The sequence below is a fragment of the Chanodichthys erythropterus genome, chromosome 4 (assembly GCF_024489055.1).
Source record: "Chanodichthys erythropterus isolate Z2021 chromosome 4, ASM2448905v1, whole genome shotgun sequence".
NCBI classification, from domain to species: domain Eukaryota; kingdom Metazoa; phylum Chordata; class Actinopteri; order Cypriniformes; family Xenocyprididae; genus Chanodichthys; species Chanodichthys erythropterus.
In genome coordinates this window covers 12,223,655-12,247,738 of record NC_090224.1, presented here as the reverse complement: position 1 = coordinate 12,247,738, position 24,084 = coordinate 12,223,655, and the positions used below count along the sequence as shown (strand labels likewise).

The following is a 24,084-nucleotide window of genomic DNA, read 5'->3' as shown; positions in this document are numbered from 1 at the left end:
GTAGACAACTGTTTTCAACATTGATAATATTAAGAAATGTTTCTTGAGCAGCAAATCAGCATATTAGAATGGTTTCTGAAGGATCATGTGACACTGAAGACTGGATGGTGCTAAAAATAAATTGCATTTTAAAATATATTCAAATAGAAAAACTGTTTAAATTGTAAAAAAAAAAAAAAATCCAAATCAAGCCTTGGTGAGCAGAAGAGACTTCTTTTGAAAACATTTAAAAAAATCTTACAGTTCAAAAACTTTTGTATATATAATGATTAAGCCTTAAAAAAAAGTTTAAAAACAATAGCCTCTTCTCCACATATTTTGCCCCATGCTGGGAGCCTTTTAGCCCCAGGGTGAGGGGGCTTTAATTGTTGAAAAAGTATTGATTTAAACACCTTGAACAAAACTGAAAAATGATTTACCCAAAACATTCACAGAAATTCATGCATAATTCTGTAACATTTTACAAATGATTCAGTGCTTGATCAAATTAAATTCTATCTTTTGTAATTTCTAGTGCTGTGCTGTGACACAAATACACTAAAATACACACTTTCCAAAGTTTGCAGTGTCCTGTGTGAATCCGCAGTTTGCAAATCTAAATTTTGGTCGATGGGTGGCGCTATCTCATGATCAATCTCACTATACGGTAACCACAACAGTGTTTGTGATCTCTATTCCTTAGAGCAATGACAAGTGGGTGGTACTGTAACGGAGAACAAAAAAGATGAAGACATAATCGAACAACAACCCAAGGATGAATATAAAAAGCTATTTTTCATCATATATGCCTTGCATGCACAGTTTTCCAAAGGAAAGTTAACAACGAATAGAATATTAAAAACAACGGTAACTTAAATAACACATCGGAGGGAGTGATTTAATTCAAGGACTTTTTATATTTGCGTAAATAGAAATCAAATATGCTACTCACCGGATCAAGTTCTCCAACAACATAAAGGCACGGCGCGCGAAATCACAGCATGTGCCACGAGGACATCACGGTTTTCTGAAGTCAGCTTTTAGCGTGAAATACAATATTTTTTTTTATTTGAAACGAATGGAAACTTGTTGCGAAGAATAGGAGCCAAACCGAGCGTCTATTCATTCAGAATATGAAGAATCAAACTGAATATTGTGAAACAACAGGCAGTCAGCGGTTCATGGTAAGTAGGTGACTAAGTACTTCTGGCTCGTTATTGAGGATATAATAATTTGTTATGTCAGTTATAGCTGTTCCATCATGACTAAATATGATTCATATTGAATTATTTAAATATCAAAATATATAATTACCCTTAAAAATGAATATAGCACGGCTTGCATGTATATTTCACAGATGACCAACGTTAAAATGGGTCCCGTGTTCAAGGGTCATGTAGCGCAGAAGGAGCGTCCCTCGCCCGAAGGCGCTGGCTCTTCAGCATATGATTCCCATGCAGCACCTTGGACAGGGTGTGCGGGCTCACTTCCGACACCCCTCACTCACTCTCTCCTACGGTCAAAATGGTCCAAAGAACTGTTAAACGGTTACCCTCCTGAATACAACTCCATCAAGTCCACTGGGACGAAAAGAGAGACGTTATTCGACACAGGACATTTGTGCAAAAAGTGCATCTCTCATTTCAACGTCTTCAAAGGGGAAGCATTAAAACAAGTAATTGACAGAAACCTTTCTACCAAAGTAAGTGTATTTCTTACATCAATTTGCATGCATTTCTATGCATTTAGAGCTGAAGACCAAATGCACTTGTGTTGGGTGGTATCCAGTGGACTGATGCATGCGTGTCCGCCCCATCAGCCAGAGTCTGTCTCATATTTCAATTACATATGAGGCGCATGCTTTCCCCCCCTTCCCTTGAAACGAGTTTAAATCGATTAGATTTTGCAGTTGGTCTGAGATTCATGTGACACTCGTCTAGCCCTGATTGCACTGGAATATGGGGCATAATGGGTGGAATATGAAAACTCAGTTCCTACAGAGGAGAACAATAAAGTAAATGACACTATAATGTGATCAGCTGAGATAGAGATGTATTTGCGGCTGACATTTGTCTTTTTATTTGATGCTGGGGAGAAATACTTAATTTAAGGAGGATGGGATTATTTATCACGTTACCAAAAAGGGTTTGTGGTTTGAAAATGATGTTACAATACTGATTAAATTTTTTTTTAATGTATATTAATGTATGGATAAAACAATTATAATAATCTTTGATTAGTACTCAATTTTCACTAATAATCTGTGTAGTTATTTTTTACTCATTTTTGGAATGCTGAGTTAACAGTCACCAACAATATTTTTCTTTCTGTGCCTCAGGATCCCAAAGTCTTCATTCATCTTTATGAGAGCATGAAACCTCCTGCTAGTACTGTAGATGCCTGGGGCAACGTGGACGGACGCTGTGGCGTCTGCTCCACTCACTTTAGCCAGTTGAAGCAGGAGGCTATCCGCACGATCCTCGCCCAGGACCGGGCCATATGGGCTCCACCTACTACTGCCAACATCTCATCCACAAGCCTTGACTCAGGCTCACAAACGCTCCCCAGAACCTCAAGCCACCGATCTGTTGTCTCAGACCCCCATCAGAGGCCCAGCAATGCAGGACCTGAATGCTGGATTAAAGGACGTCAACATTTAGAGGCCTTTTGGCCCCTGTCCTCATGCAAAGGAATCAATGCAATGTCTCAAAAGGTAGGCCAAACATTTTTTATGTATTTGATAATAGTTTTGCTATTGTTTAAACAAACACTTTAAGTCTTTAAATGGTCGGTATGCCCAAAAATGAAAATTCTGTCATCATTTAATCAGCCATATGTCATTCTAAACATGTATAACATTCTGTCTTGTGTGGGATAGAAAAGATATTTTGAAAAATGTTTTATTGGGTTTTTTTTTTTGTCCATACATTGAAAGTTGAGTTCAGTGTTGTTTTGGACCCAACTGAGTTTCATTCATTATAGACAAAAACAGTTAAAAGAGACCTATAATGCCCATTTTACAAGATGTAATATAAGTCTCTGATGTCCCCAGAATGTGTCTGTGAAGTTTCAGCTCAAAATACTCCACAGATCATTTATTAAAGCTTGTCAAATTTGCCCCTATTTGGGTGTGAGCAAAAATGCAAATGAGTTGCTGCTCCCGGCACCCTTTCCAGAAGAGGGCGGCGCTTTAACAGCTCATGCTTCGGTTGCTCAACAACAACAAAGCTGGAGAATCTCACGCAGCCAAAATGACAATTGTCAGTAACAGTGTTCAGCCTTACATTGTTCAAACTGAAATCGAACACTGATGGAGAGACTCAGGAAGTTACAACTTTCAGAATGCAACTTGACATTTCTGAATAGTTAGTGGATAAATATGTAGTTGCTGTGGAGTTGATTCAACTCATAGACTAGCATGTGCCGTCATGTTAATCTTTTGTGCAAATCCAGCGTTGAATTGACCCTCGTTTGTGAAGCAGTCCGGTGTAAAATGACGGCATGGTAACAACACTCTACTACAACAACTCTTCCTCTTCTCTAAAGCAGCACAACATGGCCTCGCCCCCTTTGTTGCGTGTTCCCGGGGGCAGGGTTTATTTAAATTTTGTGGTTTGTGATGTCACAAACCAAGGAAAAAGCTTGTTGTAGTCCCTACCAGCCGTTTGTTGTAGTAAAAAAAAAAAAAAATATCTCCCTTTGCATTGAACCTTCAGCGTTGTAACTTTGCAGATGTTGTTTATGCTCTAACAGCAACATTACAAACTAACTAAAGTTAAAAAAGTGAAATCATAATCAAGGACCCCTTCAAAATGTATTATTTTGGGTATAACTACTTTGGGTGAACAGTTTAATAATACTTAACATACACTTCTACTCAAAAGTTATGTTTTTTTTGTTTTGTTTTTTTTTTAAGACTTTTATAGCCATGATGCATTAAAGTGATCAAAACTAATAGTAAAGACTTTTAATATGTTATTAAAAAATGACATGTCAAATAAATGCTGTACTTTTGAAATTTCTATTCAAATAATCCTGAAAAAAATGAAGCAGAACCACTTCAACATTAATAATATTAACAATTTCTTGAGCATCAAATCAGCATATCAGAATGATTTCCGAAGGATTATGTGACACTGAAGACTCAGCTTTGAATCACATGAATAAATTAAAAGAAAAAGTTATTTTAAAGTGTAATTTTTACTGTATTTTTGATCATATAAATGCAGCCTTGGTGAGCATAAGAGTGTTACTTTTCCATATAATTCTAAGAAGGAAGCACTTTCTCTGCTCTTCATATTTTATATCCAGTACACCATCCATGTGCATAATGTAAGAGTATATCAATAAAATATACATAGCTATGTCTGCCCACCAGGACCTACCAGGACACGTCATGTGTGCCATCTTATGATACACAACCCTCTAGTTGGCATTGATTAGATCCAGAGGCAGCAATACAGGACTTTTTTGGTTAATGGTTAAACCCACATTTTATCCATACCGCAGAGAAGCCTGTCAGGAAAAAAAGAAGCTTGATCAATATTGCTGTAATATTTAATGACCAGTGAAATATTCATACACAGCGCTCGTAAATACAGATGAAACGAGAATGCATTATGAAAGTGCGGGAGAGAGTGAACATCTCAGACAAGCTCCATAAGCACTCAGATCTTTATGCGATGCTGACCGAGAGCTTGACGGCAGTCCATTAGTCCAGCTCTATTTCATTACACAAACATCCAAGGTGAATTCACTCAGTCCTTGAAGTGGAATTAAAAAAAAAGAAAAAAGATCAATGCATGAAGTAAAAGAGATCTTTTTTGTAGTGTTTTATTTGAAATAGCAAACACACAACACTAACAGGCATGTTTTTATGGAAAGCGTAACTGCGGAAATAAGATGTGCACATAATCAAATCTTAGATTCTCTCTGGAGGACAGAGAAGTGAGAGAAAGAAAGAAGAGACAGAGAAAAGAATAACAGTTGAGCCAATATTGCCGTCTCTGCCCGAGGGTTGCTCCCAGTGCTAATTGGCGTTGCATTCTGCCAATGGAGGGGAGCAAAGAGGGGGCTCCTATTTCGCATGGCTGGATAAAAGCATTGATGAGACATAAAGGCAGGGAGTGACTCTGGATATGTGGATGACTGCAGGCAAGCGATGGTTTTCTCAAGCATAGGCAAAATTCAGTTTGAATATTTTTTTTCTACCAAGGAGAGGTTAGATTTTGGACTGAAGTATGACTCGTCCCGTCAGCGCCTCCAGCCTCGGGCATTCATCACTTGTATGCTGATACACACATAAGGAGGTTCATGACTTCATCTGCACATATGACTCAGCTTGTAGTGGCATTACCTAATAATAGTGTCTGACTGCAGTGCATTAACACACTCATGTTCATGGTGTAGTGTTCAGCCATCATTTTAAAATCTGTGTCAGAAAGATTTAAGTTAGTATTTATTTAGAACAGAATGAACTGAATTAACATTATTGTCTGTACTAATTAATTGTATTAAACAGGACCTATTATGATTATTATTATTTTTTTTTTTGCATTTTAAACTTTCTTTAGTGTGTAATGTTAAAAAGGACTGCAAAGTTACAAAGCACAAAGTCCACCCAAAAATGATTTATTTATCAGCAAGCACTGTTTCTGACCTCACTGAAATGCTTCGAATGTAGTCTTGAGTTTCATTCCTGGAGCGTACACATCACAATATTCCTTATTTATGTAATTCCCACCCAAGGTATACGCAAAAAAAGGTTCAAGGCCTGGTTGAGGCGTCTCATTTTGAAGAATGCATCCTCCGGAGGTTGCATTTGAAGGCTGCATACTTCATCAAGGATGTCTTATTTAAGAAAAGTAACCATAATAATATTGACTGTTATTCATGAGGTGTAAAATACTATAATTTCTTTCTTACTTAGCAATCTAATGGTTACTTTTCTTAAATGAGACCACCTCGATGACGTACACAGCAAAATCTCCAGAGTTAAATCAACTCTGCTCAGAGAACATATGGTCCCTCTCTACATAGAGTTAAAATAACACTGAAGCAGAGTTAAAGTTAATGAGATAGCATGCTGTTTGTGGAGTTGTTTAATCAGATCATGAGAGATTTTATGTCTTTTATCTTCAGTTGATTTCATCTAAGGCTGTGGCTGAAGTCAGTTGTAGTTCTTGTGTTTCTCTTGAGTGATTCTGCTTGTTAACAGCAGGTGTTCATCACTAATGCTCAATCATAACTTAATTGATCACTTAATTATCTCATTAACTTTAACTGTACTTCAGTGTTACTTTAACACTAAGTAGAGAGGGACCATATGTAATCTGAGCAGAGTTGATTTAACTCTGGGGATTTTGCTGTGTATGCAGCCTTTAAATGCGACCTCCGGAGGATGCAGCCTTCGAAATTAGATGCAGCTAGTGTGTTGTGACCATAGACTGTAAAAAAATATGGACGTAGTGTCCGTGACGTCACCCGTAGATTTCTGAGGAGCATCTTACCAGCGCGTCACCGCACGTCACTCCCGGATACTATCTATCTAAGATACTATCTGAAATATTAATAAAGATAACAAGTTATATCATTTGAAAGTTCTAAATGTTTAATGTCAATATACAGTGTCTTTTTTATGATATAGATGCTCCAGCTCCAGTAATTGTAATTTGTGTTGGGTGTGCAAATAACAACATGAAAAATCAAACGGGACTTCATACCTTTATAATAAAATAGCTATAGCGAGATGAATCCAATCTGTGGCACTTGGGTAAAATGTCCATGAGTATCCATTGAAAAACAAAAACAGTACTTTTTGTCCACAAAAGCGTTAAATCCACGAAATATTGATGTATTATCCATTGTTTGCATCACATTTCTTCTGAATGATCTGCTCTCCATCATCGTTCTTCAAGAAATTATGCAACCTGAGCAGCGTTTATATTGTAAAACTGTATATGATCGTATATATCTAAAAAAAAAAATGAGCCCGCGTCCAAAGTATAATTTTTCAAAATGCAGCAGCTTTAGTTTTATATCTAGTAAATCTCACGAACAAAACTTTTAGCCAATGCCAGATCCAACAACGTGTGTTTTGTTTATCTTCCGCATGCGTGCATATCTACACAGACGCACATCTGTCTCGAGTCTCGACCATTAAAGCAGCAAGCCATATTATTTTCTAATTGTATATATTAATATTTTCTAATTGTATAAAATAATCCCGAAAAAAAGCACAAACACGGCAGAGATGCCAAGTTCAGCGGCTGGAATTAGCTGAGGTAACATGGCGGCTCACAGACAGCAGCAGCAACAATCCACCTGTCACTCCACCAAGTGGCCGCACCCTTAATTATGCAGAAATTTAAGGCTTAATATAATTTGAACAGATGAGTTATAAAAAAATTCACCCCCCTCAGAGTTGTCATGAAGGGCAAAATTGGCTGTATAGACCAAAACCACAATTTGATCCAGGCTGTAAATATGTATTTTCTGCTGTAAAGTTGGCCATTTTAACATGGGACTCAATGAGATTCTGCTCCCTTTTGGAGCCTGTCCCTAGTGGCCAGTCGAAAAATCGCAATTTAAGTCACTTTGATATTGGCTTCAAGAGAAACTGCGGGAGGTTGCAGCTTGGTTGTGACACGCTTGATGGGATTGACCAATCACAACACACTGGTCCAGCCAACCAATAAGAGCACATTGCGCTTTTCAGAAGGTGGGGCTTCATAGAGACAGGAACTAAACAGAGTGTTACTGACAGACTGGGAAGAGAGGTGCTGCAACTATGTAAAATATGTGAAAAATAATGTGTTTTTGGACATTCAAGCATGAAAACCTATAATTACTGAGCCTGACAATATCAGTGAAGATGAATCTTTCTCAGTCCTCCCAGAGTCCTTTACATGCAGGAAAGGTGTTTGAGAAGGAGAATGTGACCTCTACAGCACTATGCAACTACGGCGCCTCACAGCCATCCCGTTCTTCTAGTATGTCCTCACTGCTTCCTGCAGGAACCTCTGCTGCCTTGTCTTTCTTTGTCAGGTAATGGGGCTGATCAAAATGAAGTAAAGGTGTGAGTTATAGAAAAGAAAGAAATGCTTTGATAATGTGCACGCATCTAAGCTAAAGTCTGTCAAATCTTTGAACATCCACAGGGCTGCACAGAAGCTGAATGGAATGGTTAGAAGAGGGAGGCCGTTCTCAGAAAGTGGTGCTTCTCAACACCTGACAAACTTCAGTAGCCTCATGCAGAAGTCTCCTCCTCCAGTACCAGCCAGCATTTTTCAAGCTGCTAGTAAGAGCAAGGAAACACCTGGGATGGGGAAGGTATGGCTGAAACGTTTACTACAAATGTTAATTGTTTAATGTTACTACTAAAAAAGTCCTAAATGTATAGGTGCTTGTATTATTACATAATATTGCATTGTTAGATTATGGTAGCTGTTCATTTGCTATTAAATTAGTATAGTAGTAGACACATTTTTTAAATATTGTTTTATTCAAACTATATTTTACTGAGGTGCAGTAATTTTGTTTATTTCATGATTGTTACTGATTGTAGAAATATGAAAGCCTTTTTCCACCTAAGAGTAAAAATAAAATGAGTTTAAAAGGTTAGTTCACCCAAAAATTTTGCCATCATTTACCCAAAACTGTTGTTTATTAATATTTTTGTAAAAAAAAAAAAGTCTTTGGAGAATAAAAGGTTCAAAAGAAAAGCATTTATTTAAAATAGAAATCCTTTGTAACATTATAAACATCTTTACTGTCATTTTTTATCAATTTAATGTATCCTTGCTGAATAAAAGTATTATATCTTATAAAAATCATAAAAATCTTATCAACCCCAAAGCTGTAACTTTTTTATTTCCTTAGTAAAGGAATACAGCTTCCATGGTAAAATGCTTTGTTCACTTACACCCATTATTTTTTTATTTAGGGTGTACAATAACAGTGTTACCAAGATAAAGTGAGTAGTATTTGGCTGGTCATGTGATGTGAACATAGCAGCCCCCATGAGGTCCATGTAAAATGAAACAGATTTTATTATCCTACTGTTATGACTGAAATGAGTCTTCATCTCATTTGAGTGTACATCATTTTAAACTCATTTGTCTTTATCTACAACTTTCTGAATGAGGAAAAATGTTCCTTACTTACATATGACACTCAGATGATTTAGATGTCCTTCAGTCTGTCCTTGGGATGTGGCTGATCTCTAGCTGCCTCACATTTTAGAGAAACCTGTTCATATTGTAACCTTTGAATGTGATGTTAATGGCCTTCCCATTCCATTGCACCACCTCCTTGAGGAAGGGAAATCAATTTAGTTTAATTGTAGCTCGTCCTGACTTCACTCTCCACAGTTCACACTGATGGGACTCATCTTGAGTTTCAAATTATATAGCTCTCAGGGTAGCACCTGGTAGCTAGATCGCACTCAGCCTTTCACATCTAGCTACTGTAGCAGAGATAATGGGTTCTTAAATAATTCATTTTGCGTAAATATGATTTGACAGACTCGGAACAGAGAGGATAATATCACTAGACAAATGCATTAGATATCAGACAAAGCATTAACTTGGTTTAGATGTGTGAACAATTACATCATGCTATAAAAATTGGGATGTTTCAAGACTTAAATTTTACCGTTATGGTTATAGTTTCAGGAACAAGGACATTTTTGTCTCAGTAAAAGTATGGTACTGACTATTTCAATGTTGACCACAGTGATTTTAGCTGTCTGTTACCTGTCTTATTCTCTGGTTAAGTTTTTTTAAGCATGTTTGTATATATATACAGTGGGTACGTAAAGTATTCAGACCCCCTTAAATTTTTCACTCTTTGTTATATTGCAGCCATTTGCTAAAATCATTTAAGTTCTTTTTTTTCCTCATTAATGTACACACAACACCCCATATTGACAGAAAAACACAGAATTGTTGACATTTTTGCAGATTTATTAAAAAAGAAAATCTGAAATATCACATGGTCCTAAGTATTCAGACCCTTTGCTGTGACACTCATATATTTAACTCAGGTGCTGTCCATTTCTTCTGATCATCCTTGAGATGGTTCTACACCTTCATTTGAGTACAGCTGTGTTTGATTATACTGATTGGACTTGATTAGGAAAGCCACACACCTGTCTATATAAGACCTTATAGCTCACAGTGCATGTCAGAGCAAATGAGAATCATGAGGTCAAAGGAACTGCCTGAAGAGCTCAGAGACAGAATTGTGGCAAGGCACAGATCTGGCCAAGGTTACAAAAAAAATTTCTGCTGCACTTAAGGTTCCTAAGAGCACAGTGGCCTCCATAATCCTTAAATGGAAGATGACCAGAACCCTTCCTAGAGCTGGCCGTCCGGCCAAACTGAACTATCGGGGGAGAAGAGCCTTGGTGAGAGAGGTAAAGAAGAACCAAAAGATCACTGTGGCTGAGCTCCAGAGATGCAGTCGGGAGATGGGAGAAAGTTGTAGAAAGTCAACCATCACTGCAGCCCTCCACCAGTCGGGGATTTATGGCAGAGTGGCCCGACGGTTACCTCTCCTCAGTGCAAGACACATGAAAGCCCGCATGGAGTTTGCTAAAAAACACCTGAAGGACTCCAAGATTCATGAGAAAAAAGATTCTCTTGTCTGATGAGACCAAGATAGAACTTTTTGGCCTTAATTCTAAGCGTTATGTGTGGAGAAAACCAGGCACTGCTCACTGTCCAATACAGTCCCAACAGTGAAGCATGGTGGTGGCAGCATCATGCTGTGGGGTGTTTTTCAGCTGCAGGGATAGGACGACTGGTTGCAATCGAGGGAAAGATGAATGCGGCCAAGTACAGGGATATCCTGGACGAAAACCTTCTCCAGAGTGTTCAGGACCTCAGACTGGGCCGAAGGTTTACCTTCCAACAAGACAATGACCCTAAGCACACAGCTAAAATAAGGAGTGGCTTCACAACAACTCCGTGACTGTTCTTGAATGGCCCAGCCAGAGCCCTGACTTAAACCCAATTGAGCATCTCTGGAGAGACCTAAAAATGGCTGTCCACCAACGTTTACCATCCAACCTGACAGAACTGGAGAGGATCTGTAAGGAGGAATGGCAGAGGATCCCTAAATCCAGGAGTGAAAAACTTGTTGCATCTTTTCCGAAAAAGACTCATGGCTGTATTAGATCAAAAGGGTGCTTCTACTAAATACTGAGCAAAGGGTCTGAATACCTAGGACCATGTGATATTTCAGTTTTTCTTTTTTAATAAATCTGCAAAAATGTCAACAATTCTGTGTTTTTCTGTCAATATGGGGTGCTGTGTGTACATTAATGAGGGAAAAAAAATAACTTAAATGATTTTAGCAAATGGCTGCAATATAACAAAGAGTGAAAAATTTTAGGGGGTCTGAATACTTTACGTACCCACTGTATATATATACAAACATGCTTTAAAAAACTTAACCAGAGAATAAGACAGGTAACAGACAGCTAAAATCACTGTGGTCAACATTGAAATAGTCAGTACCATACTTTTACTGAGACAAAAATGTCCTTGTTCCTGAAACTATAACCATAACGGTAGAGTGAAAAATTTAAGGGGGTCTGAATACTTTCCGTACCCAATGTGTATGTAGATAAAAAAATTCTATATTTATATGTAATATCTAATTAGTATATTGTTTTGGGTTTTCCCCCCAATTTTAGGTCAAAGTGATGCTGCGAGTCTGTTCGGTTCCTGAGTCAGACCCCTCCCAGTCCTACTCTTTCAAACTGGACCAGCACAAGAAACAGATCACAGTGCTGAATGTACCCACCTTCACCCCTCAGAGACAGACTGCTGGCACTACAGTCTCCTCAAAGACCTTCACCTTTGATGCTGCGTTTGGCCACGATTCAACCCAGGTCAGTGCCACTGCTTTGATATTTCTGTCTTATGATGTGAAAACTGATCTGTCTAATGTCTGGAGCCCATCTGAGTCATAATATCCAAACATCTGCAACACTTTCAGATTTGGTCACTTGAGTGCAGATATTCAATATCTGGATATTCTTATCCAGTACAATCAATTGAGCTGCTTTCACTCAGTACTCAAATTCACATTTGGCTAAATAATGCAACATCCCAGGAAAAGGTCCTTGAAATGTACATGAAATGTCTGTACAGTTCAACTGTCAAATGATGAAACAGTTTTGTCATAAAAAAAAAGAGAAAATAAAAACAAATGAAAGTATTATTTTTCAGGCTGAAGTTTGTGAGAACAGCTTGTGTGAGGTGCTTCAGTGTGTGGTGGCAGGGGCTGATGGTTGCATCCTAAGCTTTGGCCAAACCAGTGTGGGTAAGTGAGTTATATTAAAATCCTTTTTTTATCTTGTAAACCCTGACATATGAAAATGTCAGAAAAATATAATTACATTTTTTTTTAAATGGAACCTTTTATTGAACCTTTAGACAAAATATAAAAGAAACAGTTATGTTTTTATATGTATTTTATGTTTTGTAACATTTGATACATCAGGCTTTTATGAGGTAGAGGGTGTGCATGTGACGTCACCGTCGGCCGGAGCAACTGTAGTTATGCCCACTGAGTGGCAAAAAGTGGCAGCATTGGTTTTCAGCGTGAATGCCGCAAAAAAAACACACAAAACAAAACATGAAAAACACATCTTAAATGGGAAAGAGCTTTGCAATTGACTGTACAAATAGATTTAAAGAAATCTGAGTTATATTTTGTAGCTGCTGAAAGCTACAGAAAAGAGAAACTAATGGATCACTGCAATTCACAGAAACAAGGCAGACTCCAGGCAGCGAATGTGGATTTATCATTTTGTGTCAATATGTTGAATTCTGTGGTAAAATCATACCCTATATATTGTATTGTTATATTGACAACTCATCAATTAAATATTTACGATCTTATATTCTGCATAATTGGGTGTTTTTAAATAAACACTGACAAGAACTATACAAGTTTTAGGGCTGGATGATATGACGATGTATAAAATTGATATGAGTGATCTCCTGGATTTAGACCTACTTATATTGTATTTATATAAAGCATTCACAGGCATATGCTTTATCTGTTTCCCCGACGTCGAAAATAGGCACATATAAATGTCAGGAAACACCATTCCTGGCTGCATGTCAATATCCATGGATCACTGGATCTTTGGTAAGTTGTAACAGGAACACTATCGAGTCCAACCTTTAGTTTAAACTGATAAACATATATTGTACTTGCGTTTTCACAGTTTCCCCTATTAAATCCACTCAGGCATCAGGCTATTTTGCCACTCAGTTCAGCTAAGGGGACGTGTTCCGGCGTAAAAGTGACACCAATGCATACCTTCTATAGTATGATATAATGAGAATATAACTCAAGGAGGAAAAACAGCTCAAACTGAGCAAAAATATGTGATTTGTTGTTATTTAAATGGCCAGAAATTCTGATAGCTTGTAAAGTAAATCAAATAGATTTTTATTACAGTATAACATCTTAATTAAAATGCATATAAATATCAGTTGTCACTGTATTTCCCAATAATGTTTTAGTTGAATGTATGTGCTTAGTTTTGTGATCAACGCTCTGTAGTTTTAATTGTACACTTACAGAGTAAATGTGAATATTTCTCAAATTTATATCTTCCAAGTGCGAATTTATATATCTCACAATGTGACAATCAATTTCACGATTGTGAACTTGTCCCTCATATTTGCATCTTCATAATGCACAGCATGACTTTAAATGCTGTGGTATGACTTTGTCTTATTTCACAATTATCTTATTATTTTTCACTCTGAGTCAGAATTGGGCTTCCATAGCTTCACGTCCCATGGTATTGACGCTGAAAGGTTTGGATTCACATTTGCCACTTCTTTTGACTTGTGGTGTCTCTCAATGAAAGTGCATTAAATGCCGTTCCTTTAAGAGACTGCATAGATGCTACACAATGGGTCATCACAGGTCATTTACCTTTAAGGTTATTAATTGTTATCCTCCCAAAATCATGACAACAATCTCTACATGGCATTTGGAGTATGACATCATTTTCTATTAGCTAGATTGAATTACCCGGCCTCCATGTTGGCCCTTGGCTCCCAGCCAGACATCATAAATCTTTTAAAGCAGCCCATGCTTGACTGCCACTAAAGTGCTTTACATTTAATTGGTCATGACATTGCCACAACGCATTTTACACCCCAGTTTGTAAAGTCATTCGCCACGCAGCAAATTGCAAGCTGTGGCTTTTTGTCATTCTGAATGATAATTTATTTTGTAAAACCCTTATGGGGGGCTATTCTGTCTAATGATGGTATGTTATGAAAAATTCCATTCAAATTTCTTTCTTTTGGTTTACAGGAATGTCTTACACAATGATTGGCCGTGATGGTTGTACTCAAAGCCTTGGAGTTATTCCATGTGCTATCTCTTGGCTTTTCAAGCTCATTAACAGGAAGAAAGACAAGACATGGGCAAATATCACAGTTTCCGTGTCAGCTGTAGAGGTCTGTGGGGAAAACAATGCCATCAGGGATTTACTCTCTGATGTTGAGACGGGCAACTGCAAGGAGACCTATAAGCCAGATGCTTTCCTCAAAGAGGACCCCGTCTGTGGAATACAGGCAAGTGTTGAATGCACTTCCTTTGTTCTAATACCTCCACTTTCATTTTATTTTACTTTCAGTTTATTTGTGCAGCGCTTTTCACAATGCATATTGTTCCAAAGCAGCTTTGCCAAAAATAGTGCTTTAGAAACTGAGGGCACATTGCATGGAAAAATTCCCTATAATATTTAGTTGGATAATGGAAAAGCCTCAAGCGATGTGTTTAAAGTTTTAATTAAAGCATATGCAGTGCTCATGTAGCATTTAAAGGAATATTCCAGGTTAAGTGTTAAGTGCAATCGACAGCATTTATGGCATAATGTTGACTAACTTAAAAATTATAAAAAAAAAATAAAAAACTCAGGTACTTATAATGGAAGTGAATGGCCACTCTTTGATCTGTTTAAAGCATAATCCTTACATTCTTAAATTGGATGTGATACAGAATAAGTTCAATAAAATCATGTTTGCTTCTTGTGGCTATACTATTTTAAAAGTGAGTATTTTTGATGTTTGTGTTTTACTTTCATTGTAATTGCCTCAATTACCTGCTTTTTATAAAGAAAAGGAGGGACAAATACAAATTATTTTTGTGGTAATCAGCATTATGCCACAAATGCTGTTGATTGAGCTGAACTTGTACCCGGAAAATTCCTTTAAAAACATTTTGCATGAAATTTATAACCCTTTGCATGGCATATTATCAATATTCATGAGCAATCAATACAAATTTAATACATACTCATTGATATGTTAATTGAGACATTCCCATTTACTTGAGAGTGTCTTTATTGGATTGTGTTATCTTGATTCCAGCTCTGCAACCACAGTGTACTAAATGCTCCAACCCCGGAAAGAGCAGCTTTCCTATTAGATGCAGCTATCGCATCTCGCAGTGGGACTTTGGACAGTGGAGGGACACCGCTACACTGTTGTCACATGTTCTTCACCCTGCATGTTCGCCAGCAACACATAGGGAGCAGCACCAAGTCTGGGAGTGAGTTCAGTTGCTTTTTCATGTCACTAATATGGAGATGTACATGTACAGATCTTGATAATCTCGACTTTATAAACAAAAGCCTATTGGATAACATTTCTCATGCAATACTGAACCAGGAGAGTGAAATTTTATACTTTTTTCCATTTTCAGTATAATAAAATGGATTGTTTTGCATTCATGATGTGATCTTTTTCATAACATTTGTTGCTTCTTTAATATTATTTGTTTAATTTCTTGTGTTAATAAAATATATTTTTTCTTCAGTGAATGTGGATCAAAGCAAGCTGAGCCTGATCGATTTAGGGAGCTGTGTGGGGGAGAGGGATGAAAGCAACTGTGGAGTCTGCCTCGCTGAGCTTGGAAACTTTATCACTGCCAATCTCAACAGACATAAACATGTCGCTAATAGGTACGTGTGCAACTTAAATATAAAAGTAGGAATTTACTAATAGTATATGAACATAAAGCACAGTGATTTAATTAAGTAATAAGTATTTAAGAACATTTAATTACCAGTGAATTTGTTCAAAACAGGGAAAGTAAATTAGCCATGCTCCTGCAAGACTCTCTGAGCAATGTCAACTGCTCCACAACAATTATTGCCCATATATCCACATCGCCTGAAGACCTTACAGAAAGCCTCTGTACGATGCAGACTGTGTCTCGAATGCGGAGGCAGAAAAAGAAGACAAGGGTATTATTTTATTTTATTTTATTTTTTTATTTTATTTTATTTTATTTTATTTTATTTTATTTTATTTTATTTTATTTTATTTTATTTTATTTTATTTTATTTTATTTTATTTTATTTTATTTTATTTTATTTTATTTTATTTTATGGACATGTTATCCAGTTTTCAGAATCTGTTCATTTAGACCATGCTTTACATTTTTACTTTTTTTTATAAATAATTGAATCATATGAGATACATAATATAAATGATCAAATAATCTATCTATTAAATACATTTATTTATTTAATGGATTATGGGCATGTTCTTCATTTTTCAAGTGATGTGAGTTTTGCTTTTTTTTTTTGTTTCATTCTTTTTTTTTTCTTCAGAAATCTTCCTCAAGCTCGCCCGGGGGAAGAAGCTTAGGCAACGAGAGGAAAGTTAATAATTCCACCAAGCTGAGATTCCAGTCTACAGGAACACTGGATCAAGATCTCTCCTCTCCTGGTTTCTCTAGTGATCCAGCATTTTACCCTGAGAGTGACAAGTCTTGTGATACCTTTATCTCTGTGGATTCTTCTGGCCTCCTAGATAAAGAGGTTACAAATAGAAGCAGAGAGGTTTTACCTATTATTCCATCCTTACTCAAAAGCAAATTAGAGTCCAAGAAGCTCTCGTTGATGAAGTTTTGTGAAATCTCTCCACCAATTGCCAATCGCATGAAGCAGATATCAAAAGAAAAGACTAAAGAAGAGTCAACACCAACAATATTGCGAGATAAATCAGATTTTGAGTGTCTGAAGTGCAACACATTTGCAGAACTCCAGAATCGACTGGGGAACATAGACGGAACAGAGTTGGATCTATGCAAAGATCAGGAAGTGAACAATATGAATAAAGCACCTCACTTAAGCCAAACTGAAAACAAATCTAATTCATTGGACATTCAAGCATCAAGCAAATCTGAAAGTACCAGACAAGGAAACTCATCAAAAACATTTGCCATCATTCACAACAGTGTGGAAATTCCAAGTACTTCCAATTCACAGATTATTCAGACATGCCCGCCACAGTTAGATGTAGTCAAACCAAGTGATCCTTTGCTGTCTGGCCAATCTCCAAGCAAATCTAAGCTTCATAATAAAAAATTAGACATAATGCCTACTTCACTATCTCTGAAATTGGAAGACCAAGGTAAAATAAGATTATCGGATTTCACAATGCAACCTGAGACACGAATTTCTCCCGTCGGCAAGAGTTCTCCAAGATCTACCTCGTCCTCTTCTTTTTCATCATCCCTATCTTCCAGTTTGAGCTCCCCACCGGCTGTTTCTACCTCTTTGAATGGAGATGTTCCACATTGTACAGCAAAGAACCAGAGAGAGATGAGGGCCACCATTACAGTGACCGTTCAGCAACCGCTCGATCTTAATGGACATGATGAGATTGTGTATACCGTGGTTGAGGAGGTTACAATAAATGGGGCCACTGAGCAAGGAAAGGCAAAAATATTAAGTATTCATGAGTCTCACTCTCTCCAGGCTTTAACACCAGGAAGTCAGTCTGTAAGGATTATCGGCAGCATAGGTGAAGAACAAACAGCAAGTTTTTATAGTTCCACCTCTAATGCAAAAACTTCAGAGAATGAAGTCTCCATAGCCTCATCTGATGCAGCTGTACCACACACAAAAATCAATCCACATATTGACAAGGAAAGCAGCTTCCTTGATTCAAAAGACCTACCGCAGCATGATAGTTGGTCTGACGTCCCGCTGACAGAAGATGTGAAGGAGATACCTAAAGAAGCCAATGCTAAACTTTATCCTCACTGTGAGGTCTTGAAGTCCAGACAAAATGCTTGTGAAATTACTCCCGAGCAGAGCTGGTTGTGCCAAAACAAAAAGAAAGACACCAAGAATGTCCCACAAATGAACACAGAACACAAGAACCCATGTAATCCAAGACAAACTCTTGAGAGGAAACAATATGCCAAGAAAGACGGACTTGTGGAATGGAACAAAGACAAGGTCCCATCAACACACACAAATAGTCCCAACCTCAAAAGGAAAGAAACAAAAGAAGAGTCTGCAAGAAGTGCAATGCTAAACCTGGCTACTGAAACTAAGACCAACACGAAATCTCATTTTGAAGAGAGCAGTAAGTTATTTAATGCAAAACTGAAAGCATTATCTGGCAGGAGCCAAACTTGGGATGAGAGTAATCGTGGAAGCTCAACAGGAAGCTTGAAAGGTAATTCTAGCTCACCAAGACTTAAAAGCAAGTTCCTTGAGGAGACTGCTTTCATCGATGTGGCTCCTCAAGGCCTTTTAGATGAACAATACTTTCAAGCTCAACCCAGCCCACTTGGTTTTAAAGAAGACTTTGAGGACTTTGTAAGGTGTCGAGCTAGTCAGAGTCTTGGGAGGGTTCCACAGTTCTTCCCCATGCATGACGCCAATGATGCATCCCGGCCATCCAAAAACGGTCACTCTAAGACAACAGCTGTTAATGAATTCATGCCCAGTTCAAAGATCCACAAGATGCCAAACTTGTCCCCCAAACCCACTAGGCACTCGATCAACAGGAGCTCAAGCTTTTCTCCTAATGGAGCACCTGTCAACCAAAGCTCGTGGTCAACACACTCCCTATCCCGAAGTCAGGATAACGGTGGTTTGAAGTCGCCCGGTGCAGTCCGGAAAGGAAGGGTTGAACTTTTAAGAAGCAGTAGAGACTCTCTTTCTGCTTTTAGTCCAGGTGGGTCTGATTTAGATGAAAGTGAGGAACCGGGAACGTCGAAACCTTTCGTTCACACATTGCCATCACCGTACAGTCGGATCACAGCTCCACGGACACCATACCACTGCAGTGGCCATGCGAGCGATACCACCAGTGTTCTCAGTGGAGAGCTGCCTCCTGCCATGTGTAAAACGGCTTTACTCTATAACAGAAGTAGTATGGTCAGTAGTGGCTATGAAAGCATGCTAAGAGACAGTGAGGCTACAATTAGCAGCAGTTCAACGCACAACTCCATCAGCGATCAGAGCTGCTCACTTGGCGCTGGTAAAGGGGCAAGAAGTACCAAGAAAAGAACCAACATAGGTGAGGAATTTTCTAAATCGATGTATTCTAGCATAAAAAACAACATGGTCTTCACTGTATTGTCTTTGTCCACAGGGTCTAGTATAAGACGACCATCTCAAGACAACCTCCTTTCTCTGAAGAGATCCGTCAGTGGGCCCAAAATGCACCGGGTGGATCGGGGTGTTTCTGAGTCTTATGAAATAAAAGTCTATGAGATTGATAATGTAGATGGCGTACAGAAGAGAGGTGGGGCAGGGAACAAGGTGAGGTTCAAAATGTGTCAATGAAAAAATTGTCTGTCTGTCTGCTTTGTATTTCATTCACAAACTGCTATTGTTGTATGGTCAGTTAAAGTGGTAGTGCTTGACTTTTACAGTTTTCTCAATTGCTTAGACATGAAAATCTGTTCTTTAGCCAGATTTCCTGACTTGCAACACCGTTTTCCAAAAGTGAAGGCTGGAATAACCCTACATGACTTCTGCCCAGGTTTTTGCCCCAATTTGCAGTCTGGAGGAGTCGATGTTAGTTGGCGAAAGTCAGAGACCGTCTGCAAATTTGGCTAGTCAGAGTATAGAGTGTGATGGGCACAGACTCTGAGTTTCTTAGCTTCAGACTTTGATTCCATCCAATCAGAGGATATAAAACATGTCATTTTAGACATTTAGAACACATATAGACTTTATGTAGCCTCGCCCCGCTCGAAGTGGTTTTGTCTTTCCACTAGTGTTGTCAAAAGTACTGACTTTTTACATGACCTTTCGGTACTGAAATTTTAAAAACGTCCCGTTTTTAAACGTCAGCACTTTGAGCGCTGTTGAGCGGATTCATAAACATCTCTGATTGGCCATTGTGTTGACGCGCTTATCGGATATGCCTGTGATTGGCTACAATGATCAACGCGTGAGAGAATTTGAAAGCACACGGAAGTGTTCGAATTTGAAAGCGGTTTGAAAGTGGGAGCGCGAGCGATTGAAAGCAGGCGTCTAACAGTGGACCGATCCGAGATAGATGCCTGCTTTCAAATGCTCCCGTGTGTATCTGTGTAAGCGCTTAGTTAAGAGATTAATTGATGACTATTTACAACGTTTTTACAGCGTTGATCATTGAAGCCTATCACAGACATATCCGATGAGCCGTGAAAACAACGGCCAATCAGAGATGTTTACGAATCCACTCAACAGCGCTCAAAGCGTCACGTTTTTAAAATTTCAGTACCGACTAGGTACCGAAGTCAGTACTTTTGACAACACTACTTTCCACAGCATGAAAGTAAGTTCTTATGGCTTTATGAATGAACTGCTCGTTTTGAAATCTTCCCGGTCTACTGACATTCGTTATGTCATCCGCTTCAAACATTACAATGCTTATGATAACTTTCATTAAAGGATTAGTTCACTTTAAAATGAAAATTACCCAAATATTTACTCACCCTTAAGCCAACATAGGTGTGCATGACTTTCTTCTTTCTGATGAACACAATCTGAGTTATATTAATAAACATCCTGACGCTTCAAAGCTTTATAATGGCAGTGAACGGGATCAATAAGTATGAAGCTCAAGAAAGTGCATCCATCCATCATAAACGTGCTCCACATGGCTCCGGGGGTTAATAAAGGTCTTCTGAACCTCCTTCCTTATTCAACTTACGAAGAAAGTGTGTCAGTTCAAAACGCTTACACTACATCCTATGCCTTCGACATACTTGTTCAGTGACATTATAAAGCTTGGACGTGCCAAGATATTTATTAATATAACTCAGATTGTGTTCATCAGAAAGAAGAAAGTCATATACACCTAGGATGGCTTGAGGGTGAGTAAATCTTGGGGTAATTTTCATTTTGAAGTGAACTAATCCTTTAACTCTACAATAAGTAAATCCACTTCACCAGCCAATTACTCTTAGACAGCAATTCCATAGAAATATACAGGGCTAACACAAAAAGAGTTCAAACAAAAACAGCATGCTTGTTTCTCAGGCACATAAGGTTTATTGTTTTCATTTGTCATGTGTCTCCTAGCAATGTGAGTTTGTTGTGTTCAGAACAATGTGAAAGTGCTGAAATCGGTTCAGATTTCATAGTGTATTCCAGCCTGGAATATATCTGTTTTTGTTTGTTTGTTTGTTTGTTTGTTTGTTTGTTTGTTTTTAACTCTAGCCCAAACTAGAGACAAGATACTGATTTAGAGCAAAGTCCCTTTAAGACAAGTCATTTCACTCGGCGGCCATCTTTGAAACGCCTCTCGGGCATCCATGCAGCTCCTATCTCTTTGAATGGGGAAACATCAAATTCTCCAAAACTGTTTGCCAAGCTTTCGATTAAATTTCATATTTGAAATCACCAATGAATTCTGACAACAACTGTCTCATAATTTTTTTTTCCAAACGCTCGAATCATTCATGACAAAAAAACTGTATTCTTTAGGCTGGATGAAGCTAATGCGTCTCTTGTGCCTCATTTCGGAGGCGCGTGTCTGGCTGTTTCTATAGAAACCAGTGCTTCTAACTGCCGCTGCAGTGACGCGATGACTTTACCAGTTGGCGATTGGCTCTTATTTTGAAGGCGGGACTTATTCCGCCATATTGCGCGTTACACTTTCTCCCATTCAAAACAAAACGAGTGACATGTCTTGTGTTATTCTATAGTCTTTGTTTAGAGCAAAGTCCCTTTAAGACTTTGTTTAGAGTAAATGTGATTTTGTAATCTTTTACATACTGTTTTTTTTTTCTATTGCTGAAAAATATGGAAATCTTTGTTGAATATTTGTGAAATATTTTGTTATTTTGTTATTCGAATGTGTATATATATATTTTTACAGTTTTCATTCAACAATGTACTGTACACATTCAGGAAATTTTGACAATGTTGTATGTATGTTTGTGTATATATATATATATATATATATATATATATATATATATATATATATATATATAATATACACACACACACACACACACATACACAATGTTTTTCCCCAGTAGCGAAAATGCTGTTCCTCAAATGATGATGACTTTTTTTCAAAACAATATTGTTATCACAAAACCAAACTGTATGTTCAGGAATCGCTTTTTTTACATGAATATTGACTTTAATTTATGTGGTAGTATTATGTTGCAGAGTTTAAAATGTATAGTTGCTCATTCATTGTAGTAAAAGGCCATGGTCATATTGTTTTAAATAAATCTCACAGTGTGTAATTCAGAGTATCTGTGTATTTGGTTTATTTAAAGGCAAGATTTGATCTACTAGATTCAAGATAACTTGGCTGAATACAGTGTTTGATTTTGTCTGTATATGAAATGTGTTATAGAAAAACTAATATTAGTATAAAATCCTGTGGCATGATGGAAGGCCAAATGCTAATCTCAGATCTCTCACATTTTATATGGAGGGAAACTGACATTTTGTCATCCACGTTTCCAGGGTATAGTGCTCTTTAGTGCAAAGCTGAAATTCCTGGAGCATCGACAGCAGAGAATAGCAGAGGTGAGGCTCAAGTATAATGCTCTCAAGAGGGAGCTGGAACATGCCAAGCATCATCTGATGGTGGACCCTGGAAAATGGACCCGTGAATGTAAGGGGTTAAAAATATTTGCTTATATATATTAACTAATATTGAGCACTGCAGGATAGAAAACTGTAGGGTTGTTTATGGTTCTGCTTAAACTCCTGTCTATTTGTATGATGTATTTTGCAGTTGACTTATGGCAAACGTTTGAGGTAGACTCCCTGGAGCACTTAGAGGCGTTGGAGCTGGTCACTGAACGACTAGAGCGTCATGTTAACCTCTGTAAAGCACATGTCTTGATGGTCACCAGCTTTGATGTTACACCCAAATGCAGACAAAAGTGGCGGCATCGGCCCACTGTAGATCATACAGCGTTTGCAGGAATATAGCATGCCAAGATGTTAAATCATCACTTTGACCTGTTATGCAACATATGAAATGATATGCAAATCTGTGCCTGTAAAGCATCTCAAAATCATCACATTATACAGAAGCTTCCGCTGGTGCTGATCGGGCTTTACTTGAAATCTAATTTGCTGTAAATGTTTGTGTTTTTCGCTTTAGCACTGAGAGAGAGCAAAACAACATAATTGACTGCAGACTTCTGTCTGAACTTGGATGCACTGATATGGGCTTTTCCTCGATTATTCCTTGTTTTTCACTGTTCAGACTTTAATTCTGAGTAGTCAGGATTCAAGATTTCCTGTTGTACATTTGTAAATCCTGGGTTAACTTTCCTATTGGCATATTTATCCATAACCCTAAGTAGCCTACAGCATGAGATGACCTGTAATATAACTGCTTGTCCATCTGTGGAAATGTTCAACATTTTAATGTTTCTCTCTCAAGCATTAATTTATGACTTGTTACCTGTTGTTAAACAACTTGTTGTAACATTGTCACACCTTATTGTTTCACACAATATACTTTTGTGCTTAATATCGCAAATTGAAAAGTTGTGGTAACTCACTCCTTTTCAAAATTACAAGTGTGAAATTAAAATTTCTTAACCCAGGGTTAAATGTGGCCTTAATTCTGGGATAAATTATGTTACTTTACTGAGAGTTATTATAATAGTCACCTTCAAGGTGGTAAAAACACTGTAAATAAGTAACACCCAGGGTTTATTTTGTTGCTCTAAGAGCAAGTAAATTGGAAGTTTTATTGTTAAGGTCTTTAATCCTTATGTGTATGCACTAATAAAAACTTGTTATGCACTTTTGTTTGTATTGTTTTTGTT

General features: G+C 37.7%; 1 protein-coding gene across 1 annotated transcript; it reads left to right on the top strand.

The window, feature by feature from the left end:
- The first annotated feature begins 1,036 nt into the window (after positions 1-1,036).
- On the top strand, positions 1,037-23,305 carry kif26bb (kinesin family member 26Bb). Its single transcript, XM_067383120.1, has 15 exons — positions 1,037-1,163; positions 1,337-1,681; positions 2,318-2,692; positions 7,868-8,025; positions 8,139-8,310; positions 11,681-11,878; positions 12,219-12,312; positions 14,335-14,597; positions 15,396-15,576; positions 15,844-15,988; positions 16,114-16,273; positions 16,643-19,352; positions 19,428-19,597; positions 22,760-22,910; positions 23,034-23,305. The coding sequence occupies exons 1-15, from the start codon at positions 1,113-1,115 to the stop codon at positions 23,231-23,233; spliced, it is 5,373 nt and encodes a 1,790-aa protein (XP_067239221.1). The 5' UTR covers positions 1,037-1,112; the 3' UTR covers positions 23,234-23,305.
- Positions 23,306-24,084: the final 779 nt, after the last annotated feature.